Source organism: Montipora foliosa, chromosome 9 (genome assembly GCF_036669935.1).
Source record: "Montipora foliosa isolate CH-2021 chromosome 9, ASM3666993v2, whole genome shotgun sequence".
Taxonomy (NCBI): Eukaryota; Metazoa; Cnidaria; class Anthozoa; order Scleractinia; family Acroporidae; genus Montipora; species Montipora foliosa.
Genome location: NC_090877.1, coordinates 4,875,221 through 4,884,625, shown reverse-complemented (window position 1 = coordinate 4,884,625; position 9,405 = coordinate 4,875,221). Strand labels below are relative to the sequence as shown.

At 38.1% G+C, this 9,405-nt stretch overlaps 2 protein-coding genes across 2 annotated transcripts in view; one reads left to right on the top strand and one right to left on the bottom strand.

Moving 5' to 3' along the window:
* The window catches only part of LOC137969738 (cytoplasmic phosphatidylinositol transfer protein 1-like), an 11,544-nt gene extending 8,308 nt beyond the window's left edge, over positions 1-3,236 (top strand). Inside the window, exons 7-10 of the mRNA XM_068816088.1 lie at positions 727-786; positions 875-970; positions 1,649-1,712; positions 2,361-3,236. Coding sequence (XP_068672189.1) covers positions 727-786; positions 875-970; positions 1,649-1,712; positions 2,361-2,440 — 300 coding nt within the window. The 3' untranslated portion in view covers positions 2,441-3,236. The remainder of the gene's footprint in view (positions 1-726; positions 787-874; positions 971-1,648; positions 1,713-2,360) is intronic.
* Positions 3,237-6,417: 3,181 nt separating this feature from the next.
* Positions 6,418-9,132, bottom strand: LOC137969737 (LYR motif containing protein 1-like). The gene is made up of 4 exons (XM_068816087.1): positions 8,919-9,132; positions 7,175-7,235; positions 7,050-7,081; positions 6,418-6,688 (listed from the first exon to the last, which is right to left on the bottom strand). The coding sequence occupies exons 1-4, from the start codon at positions 9,060-9,062 to the stop codon at positions 6,569-6,571; spliced, it is 357 nt and encodes a 118-aa protein (XP_068672188.1). The 5' UTR covers positions 9,063-9,132; the 3' UTR covers positions 6,418-6,568.
* Between the last annotated feature and the right edge of the window lie 273 nt (positions 9,133-9,405).

Genomic DNA, 9,405 nt, shown 5'->3' with positions numbered 1-9,405 from the left:
TGTCATAGTAGCTAACACAATTAGCCACTAAAAAAGCACTCTTCCCCTTCATTACTTTTGTGCTGTAATATAATTTAGTGTTCTCTACCATTTTTATGGCTCAATTTGACGTTATCATGATCATTAATTTTGTTTTTCACAACATTCATATCTTCTTGTTTCATGGTACAAAACATGCATGTTTTAGCTGTTGGCTACCACTTCTTTGCCATTTTGAAAATGAATAGTTTAAACAAGTACCGGTAAATTGTTTTCAACTTGGACGTCTTGTTTGCTGTGCTCACTTGTGTGAGGTGCTAGATCAGCCCTTGAACATAAAATTTGTATCCCTGCATGGCCATGTAACATCCTCTACATCTGCCAACATCATGAGTGCAACAGTGGAATATAGTTGTCAGCCAAACATCTGGTTCCCCATCATAAAGCTTTTGTGCCCCATCCCTAGGCCAATGCAAACAAAAAACAATATTTGTATGACAACAAATTATATTTAACTTGGAGATGCCGCCATCTAGTGAAGTGTTCTGGTTAAAAAAGATGATAAGAGTAAAGGCCAACCATAACCTCAGTCGTTTGAACTCAAAGCAACCAACAACCAACAACCAACAACCATCCATTTATTTGCACAAATTTGACAACCGCTGAAAGCATATGAAAGCTCCTTTTGAGAGCTTGAAACATTAAGAATGGGTTACATCAATACATTTTTCTTAATTTGCTTAAAAGGATTGTAGGTATTTTAAATCAAAGAAGACAGGACGAGGTCCTCTTGAGGAGGGTTGGAAAGTAAGTGAATCAGCTTCAGGTAAGAAAATTCTGATTTGGTGCTTAACACTTAAAATCGCTTGACTTTATTTTAATTATTTCATTTCAGGATAATACACAGCCAATCATGTGCTCATATAAGCTAGTATGTGTTAGTTTTGATGTATGGGCTTTAGCCTCAAGAGTAGAATCTTTCGTTCACAGGGTGAGTTGCAATGCTGTGCCTTGCTTGTGAAGGTCATTAATTTTATGTTGTTGCATTATAAGAGTGTCATAATACTTCTGAGCTGACATTTAGCAGTGACAGATCCAGTCCACAGTTGTTGGAAGGATGCATAAGTGTCATCCACAGGACAAATCACTATCTCAGGGATACAACTCAATAATTTACTGGCTTTGAATTTGTCATCTTTTGGTGGATTTTGCAATGCACATTTTGACAAACTGAGATTAGATCTAGAGTCTTAGAGGTTGGGTCCCCTTTGAATCTACCACTGGTACTCAGCCGTGAAGGAAAATCTAAACTGGTTTTAGTTTCTGTGAGTTCAAATTACCTTATCGTAAGGTTTTGTTACCAAGAATTATTTCAACATTTGCAATTCTGGGGGTCAACTGTACATTTTTATCTCTGTAGAGGATGAAACTGATAATGACCTGTGAAATGGTGTGCTGTCATTTTTCATCACCTTAGCCAATTACCCTGCCATAATCGCAAAAAAATCAGAACCTTGCATTCCAATAATTATTGACTCTGAAGATGTCTTCAGCTCATGCTGTCAAAATGTCTGTCAACGTCATCCTGAACAGTGCTTCTGCTTCTCAGGACTACACTCACCTGGACGATTGTACTTCACTTCATTATGATTTTTAATGTTGTTGTTAGATTATTCAAGATGTTTTACTTCTTGGTCACAGACAAGCATTTGCATGGGTTGATGACTGGATTGGTGAGTAGTAATCATAAAAAAGACCTTTATTTAAACATGTGACACCAGTGAGCCAATGAAGGCTCGTTGCAAAAGTGTGCATGGTTAAAGGGGCTATGTCACGCAAAAGTGATGTAATTTCAGGACACCCAAAATGCCTAAAAAGTAGAATAAAACATTGCAATAACCACCGGATAAAGGTCATTCTTGCTCAGAATCATCATTACCACTTGCAAGTTTTAAACTAGTCTAGTGATTAAATAATTATTTTCCCTAAACACCCTAAAATGTGACATAGCCCCTTCAAACAAAAATAATAATTCACAAGAATATAATTAAATCAAAACCTACAGTATCTCCCTTTGAAATGTTTTGCGCAAGACTTCATCTGTTTAAGCTGAAGCAAGTGTATCACAAATTCAATCTCATTATCAGAAATTTATTTGGGTCTTTTGTGTTTGTGCTACTCGATCAGTAATAATAATAAATTATTTTAAACTTCAATGATCAAAGATTAAAAATGATAATTAAGTAGTTATGAGACTTGATTAGCAATTGCATATGGAGATCTTTATTTGTGACAAAAACAACAATATTTTCATTGCCATTTGTTACCTACTCTGTCAGTCAGGTGAATGGGTCGGCTCAAAGCTTTGTTTACTGTTTCAGACATGAACATAGAAGATGTGAGGGACTATGAAAAACATATGCAGGAGAAAACCAACCATAAAGTTGGGGCGGAAATTTAACATCAATATGCGAGGTTTTTTAAAATCTATGATGTTCAAGGAATGTTTTTTATAAAACAATTTTGACAATAGAAATGTATTTTAGAGGCATGTGGAATGTATTATTAACAGTTGAACTGCTGACCATGGAACCTGCATAATCATTAATTTAATATTTTAAGACTTCAAATTTTTGCTAGGTTCCACAAGCTCTGTGGTCTGCTGTTCTGGAGATTAACCTTCCCTGAAATTAAGTTTTACCTTTCAGTTGTTTTTCTTTAACACAATGCTGAGGTTTTCAAATCAAATAAAAACATGTACGAGCTGTAGACTTGGTTGACACCAATTTCATCCCTAGTTTAGTTGCTGAAAATATGTCTGTTAACCATGACAAAGTATTGTTTACAGGGAAGTTTATCTTAGAGTTTGTAACCGTCAACATTTTGTTAATAAGATCAGGGCTTAGTTTTATAGTGTGTGTGAGCTTGTACAGAAGGATCTTTTAGTTTTATTTGGTCTTAAAAATGTTATGCAACAGCATTCATCCTTGTATTTATGTAACCAGAGTAAAATGTAAAAACCCAGAGTAAGACATAGTTTAAATAAATTTTACATTTGTTTTGAAACAATGAAATCTCAAGCCATAGCTAATTTACAGGAATGTCAGTTTCACACAAAAACTTTTCATATTCAAGTTTTAAGTAATCCGTAGTTGTGTGTGGCAAAAAGTAAGTTCAACAACTGTTTAAAGATTGTAATATTTATTTTTTCATGTAAAAGAGGAACAAATAAATAATTAAAAGCAATTTTTCAGAACAGAGGTACAGTCAGTTACAGCTGGGAAACAAGGGGATACAAACTCATGAATATAATAAAAATAATTTATTGTTGTCAATCTATAGAGAATTTTCAAATTTGCAAACCAATCAACCTAGGGGTGGGGTGGTGGGGTTCAGGGATGACCTCCCACCAATGTGGCCTGGGTTTGATTCCCAGACTCAATGTCTTATGTGGGTTGAGTTTGTTGGTTCTCTACTCTGCACTCAGAGGTTTTCTCCAGGTACTCTGGGTTTCCCCTCTCCTCAAAAACCAATATTTGACTTGATTTGCATGTTTTGTTAATTCAGTTTACAATGTCTCCAATTAGTGTTCCAGCGCTAGAACGACTATAGGCCCTTAAGGATGTTCGCGCCCAAAATGTTCCCACATACAAATTTTTTTAAAACTTGCCACGCAGAAAGGTAATGATCTACTTTTGCCAAAAAGGCGAAAAAAAAAGGGGGTCACCGTGCTCGTTTTCGAGATCACGAGGTGCACTTTTAGAAGATTGCGTTACTTTAAGACGATCTTAGCGTACAACTGTCAGCAATAAAAAAGCTACATTGGTGAAATTTAGATCAGGTAAACATACTCAATTCAACTTAACTAATATAACTAAATTAACCTTTGCAGCTGATGTCTTTTTCTGAGGTGAAATAGACTTTGAAAAATGATACATATTTGTCTAAAAAAGAAAACTTCCGTCGCACAAGAGCATAAAAGGTGAAATATTTGTAACTTCTCATGCACACATTTTTTTGTTTTTTTGTTAAAATGGACAAAATCAGAAAAGGAAGTGATCTCCGGAAAGAAAAATAGGGGTCATGGAGCATTCAAGAGAGTAAAATCGCTGCGAAGTTCTCAAAGCGATGGTATAATCACAGTCACGTCATTGCGTGACACTTCCGAGAAGACCTGGGTCCACAGCTATCCCATGGTGCCACACACTTTCACGTTCCATTCTTGTGGAAAATTTTTGCGCCTTTAGCATCGTGTTTACCTTTGTTGTGTGCGATGCATGATGTGTGTGTGACATGCACAAAAAAATGCGCAGTAGCATTGGGCAGGAACGTCCTTAAATAAAGCCCCGGGGGACTCCCATATGGAACAGATGGGGATGCTTGTCTGAAATTTTGAATTTAACCCCTAAAGGAGACCATCTGGGCGTGGCTCAAGCTTTCTGTGACCCCTAAAGGAGACTAATCTGTGCGTGGCTTAAGGAAATTTTGACCCCTAAAAACAAGTTAAAAGAAAATTTGACTTCTGTTTCTCTTCGCGTAATTCTGTGTTTCTTCGTGGAACCCTAAACTAGACCTTGGCAGCTTAAAATATTGGCGTTTTGCCCGGAACACCCTAAGCGAGACAAAAATCCAAAATTTACACCCCTAAGCGAGATGACGAGCATCCCCGTCTGTTTCATATGGGAGTCCCCTTGGATATTTCCTTTGAAACATCAAAAATAGTTAGCTGTGAACTTTTGTCTTGTTATAAAATAAAAGGAGTTTTAAAAGTGAAAGCTATTTCCAGCATTTGATGAATTATTGTTCAGTTATTGTGCATTTTTCCTAGCAACTTTCAGGAAAATCTTCAAGATTTCATTCAAATCTCGGAAGTTTTAAAGGGGAATTTGAATACTCATTTCAGTCTTGTGGATACTGGTCATGCATGACATGGCTTGACTGTAAACCAATGAACTCAGCAACATCCAGGTTCACTCAAAATGTGCCCCTTGACCCTTCCTCTCTTGAGAGCGAGAGATATAGATTCTTGTCTGTCCAACGGCAGATGATTTGTTAATTGGGGGCGCTTTAGGTGTGAATGGGTTAGTTAACCACGTCAATTAACAAATAGATTCCATGTTGCTGTGCGTCTGTTCAGTAGTAGATCACAGATGACGTCAAAATGTGGTAAGAACAAAAAAGTGGCACACCAGGCGATAGCCGAGTGTGTCACTGATGTTCTTACCACATTTTGACGTCTTCTGTGATCTATTACTGAACAGACCCACGACAACATGGAATCTATTTGTTTTATATAATAAAAAATTAAACTTTATTCGCATAAAAGCTGATGGTGACGTCAATCGTACGTCTGTCCTCTAATAGATCATAGGCAAGAACCAATCAAAATCCGTGAATAACTTGGGTTATTATATAATTGCCTATAGGTAACACTAATCATGAAGGGGAAGGTCAGTTTATGCTTTGGCAGTAAGTATGTTGGCATTCTTTACTGGTAATAGCCCCCTAAACAAAGCTGGTCTTCCTTCATTGAGAGTATTATGTGGGAGAAAGTCCTACAAAGTCATGCAGGAAGTCAGGAGTGGGTCTCTATTACATTTTAACAAGTGGAAGCCTGAATATGCTGTAATGTATCTTCCAGGTAAAAGAGGTATTAAACATTTTCACCATTTGAGTTTTTGTGGTTGATTCAATAATAATAATAACAATAATAATAATAATAATAATAATAATAATAATAATAAGAAGAAGAAGAAGAAGAAGAAGAAGAAGGAAGAAGAAGGAAGAAGAAGAAGAAGGAGGAAGAAGGATAAAAAGGAAATTCATGATAATAATAATGATTATTATTATCATTTTTAGTAGGGCATCATTCACACCACTGTGTGTGGAGGTCATGGGGTTTATAAGCTTGAAATAATATTATTGTCACTTTCAAACTAAGACAAGTGTATCACTAATGATCTTCCGGTAATAATGGCCAGTTACTTAAACAATGAATATACTGGAATGTACTCTCTAGCAGAGATAAAAACAAAGCATCACAGATTCCAAGCATGAATTGTGTTACTAAAAATAATGTTAAGTTTCTGCCTTAATTTTTTAATTTTTAAAATCAACCATATGGAATTTCTTATATTTTCTTAATTTATCAAGAACGTTGGGGTTAGGCTTGAAATGGTTTGTTTGTAGGATAATGCTTGATGTATTCTCAGCATCCAGATGATTGTGCCCAAGGCTGCTGCCTAAGAAAATTTTAAAGGGGCCCTCAGAGCTAAACGCTGAGAACTTAGGAGCCCAACTTATGAAGTGAAAGGTGTTGCTGTGAGAAATTAAGGCGCCCAGAGCCATTCTTTGGGAGCCCCAGGCTAGCGGGCTCCTGTTAGGCAACAGCCTTGGTGCCATTGAGCCAGCGAAATTTAGCTGTTGACACAGAGGAACAGTGCAAATTGGAACCAGTGTTCTGTTCTTTGCTTCAGGCCATGTTATCCATGAGTACACTCAATGGACCAAAAGAAAAATTCCTATTATGCAAACAGGATGGTGTTTCACACTGAGAGCAACCATCACTGTCTGTATTTCTTTTGAAGACTCATTTATCAACATCTTCATCAGACAGCATGTAAACTGGTTTGGCTTGCTTTCTGATACGGTCTTGAGTTTTGCGTTGCCTTTTGCTTGTCTTGGGAACAGCAGAAGGTGGCATATGCATCTGCAACACAGTTAATTTCTTTCTCATTATCTGGCATCTGCTCAATACATCAACCATCGAAAAAAGGGACTACAGCAAGAACTGAAAACCGGTTAGGTCTTGAGAGGGATTTCCTAAACTACTATCATTATTGATAATAATAATGTTGAGCCAGTGTGGTTGACTATGGATGAATGAATGCCAGAATTATTGACATCTTGGGATCCTATATCCTCATCTGTGCATGTATCATTATTGTTTTTTTTTCTCCCTTGCAACTGTTTCAGTATGGATTCTCAACAAGCACTTTAATATGTGTTTGTGAAAATGAAATCGCTAGTTTTAAAAAATGGCCTATGTTCAGTTTTTAAAACAGACTTACCAGTCTAGGGTAAGGTGATCTATAATGAAGAGCTGAAATTAAGAATGATAAATGGATCAAATGTAGGCTTGTAAACATTTCATTAGAAAAATTTGCTATGAACATGATTTAATTAGTTTGCATACCCATATCAATTCTTGAATTTGCCTCATGTATGTGCAGCTTGACCTCCTCTGGGTTGGTTATCTGCAAATAGCAACTGAACATGAGATAAGGATTCCAGGGTGGGGATGGGGGGGGGGGGAGCAACCATGTCACATTTTTGCATGTTGTGTTAAAGACTACATATTATGATCTCACCAGTGTCACAAATACCCAATCAAGCCTAAATTTTCAGGAGTTTTGTTTCTAGAAGAAACTGGTGTTGCGTAGATGGGGTAACGAAAGAAAGAAATGGGTTTATCAACCGGGTTGACATGGTACATGTAAATTGATCACAGTCACGAAATTTGAAAGCAGATGTTTTGGAGGAAAAGCCCTTCATCAGAGCAAATTGACAAAGGGATAAAGCTCAAAATAGCAGCTTTCAAATTTCTTTACTGTGATAAAGTCATTTCTAAATTTTTTCAGGCCTACATGTACCTTCCCTTACTGCTAGAGTAGCAGTCACAGACATTCCAACCTCTTTTGAAGGAAAATAGGGAGTATTTTTTGTGCTGAAGGCATGAGCCTGTAGGGAGGTCTGGGGGAGCTCTCCTTCCCTCCCAGGAAATTTTGCACATTTAGTTTCTCTCAAGTGGCATTTCCTGCATTTGTGGTATCTATAAGGTCTTTATTCATACCACTGGAGTCTCATAATGGTTAGTACTTTAAGTAGGGTTATTAAAGTGTACCATAATAGCAAGACTGCTGGCCTTATGAGTCTGCACAGAGAGACTGGGCGAGACATTACTGCCTTAGAAAGTGGAATACGTAACCTTTTACACTCAGAGCACTAAAAAATCCGATAAAAATTGGGAGAGCGGGAGGCAACACATCAAATCAGCAGACTCCCAATCAAATCAGGAGGGTTGGAACAACTGACCACCGCCCAACTATTCAGCCATCGACAGAGTGTCAACCAAGTCTACCAACTGTCCACCAACGTATTGGGAGACACAAGACTGATATTCTCGGGCCAGTTGACTGATATATCACTGACACTTGACCGATATTCCACCGACATTTGACCAATACTCTATCTACATGCGTCTGCACAATGACGACAGATAGTCAGTCTCTATATCAACCAACCACCGACCGACTGTCGACCAGCCATTGACTGAGTGTCAACAGACTATCAACCAACTCTCAGTCACCATATCAGTCGGCTATCGGCTGACACTCAACTGATGTAGTGACCAACATAGCGGATGAGACCACCTACAATAAACACAATCCGTAATGTCTGCAATCATAACTGGGAAATTTCCACTCTCAACATTCTTGCATCTTATTGGGCAGATGCCACTAACCAATGCCAAAAGATTGTGGATGTCTTTTTGGACAGTTCATAGATGTTTCCATTGCTATAACTTCTCTGTTATCGTTTTGATGAGAAAGGATTAATCCAATGAAAACCCACTAGTATGACAACCAAAACAGACAGCTCCATACGACTTCCAACCGGAATTTCTGAACATTGTCCTTAATCTTTCCAGGAGTGGGGAATTATTTGATGACAACAAGGGAGGGGTGGGAACTTTTTCTTATGGTGCACAGAAGTACCAGTAACGATGTGACCTCTATGTGGGATCTTTTGGCTTGAGACCACCGGCCTTGAGGAGACGCAATTTGACCATAAGAAGCGTTACATAACGTTTATCTAACCTTAAACTTATGAATGAAATCTCTCATTGTTAGGGTAATTCCCCGGAGGTAATGACTTACCGCTTTATTTCTCTGAAACAACTTTCTGGCCTCTTCTCTTATGTAATGTCGCTCATTCTCAGTATCTGCTGGCATTACGGCTTCCCATTTTTGGGATATTCGAAGTATACGACGATACAACGATAACACATCCCTCCGAAACATTGGCTGCAGAACAACTTTAAAATGCTATATGGACGTCATGATCGGCCGCCATATCGAAACGGCGGGTAAGCGCGACGGGCCCTGAGAACTAAGAGTGCGAGATAATTCCCGCTTCGGGAATCGGGATCAAGCCGAGCCCCAGATTTTGTGGTTCTCTTAGAATCGAGGCAGATAAGCGGCTAAAAAGCGCGGGAACCGACGCGGGAACCTGTATCCGACGAGCAAAGAGAAGAAAGATGGCCGTTGTAAGTAATATCGTTGATTATTCTGTCGTCTTCTCTATTTTTCTTTCGAACGTCGTAAACTCTCCTTTCGCTAGTACGCTATTTATCCTAAAAGCTGC

What these genes read in the sequence shown, in the direction of transcription:
- LOC137969737 (XM_068816087.1), bottom strand. Translation starts at nt 9,062, where the DNA reads ATGTTTCGGAGGGATGTGTTATCGTTGTATCGTCGTATACTTCGAATA. An exon ending in TGTTTCAGAGAAATAAAGCG is followed by an intron (nt 7,236 to 8,918) that starts GTAAGTCATTAC and finishes TGCTATTTGCAG; the next exon opens with ATAACCAACCCAGAGGAGGT. An exon ending in GATCACCTTACCCTAGACTG is followed by an intron (nt 6,689 to 7,049) that starts GTAAGTCTGTTT and finishes ACTGTGTTGCAG; the next exon opens with ATGCATATGCCACCTTCTGC.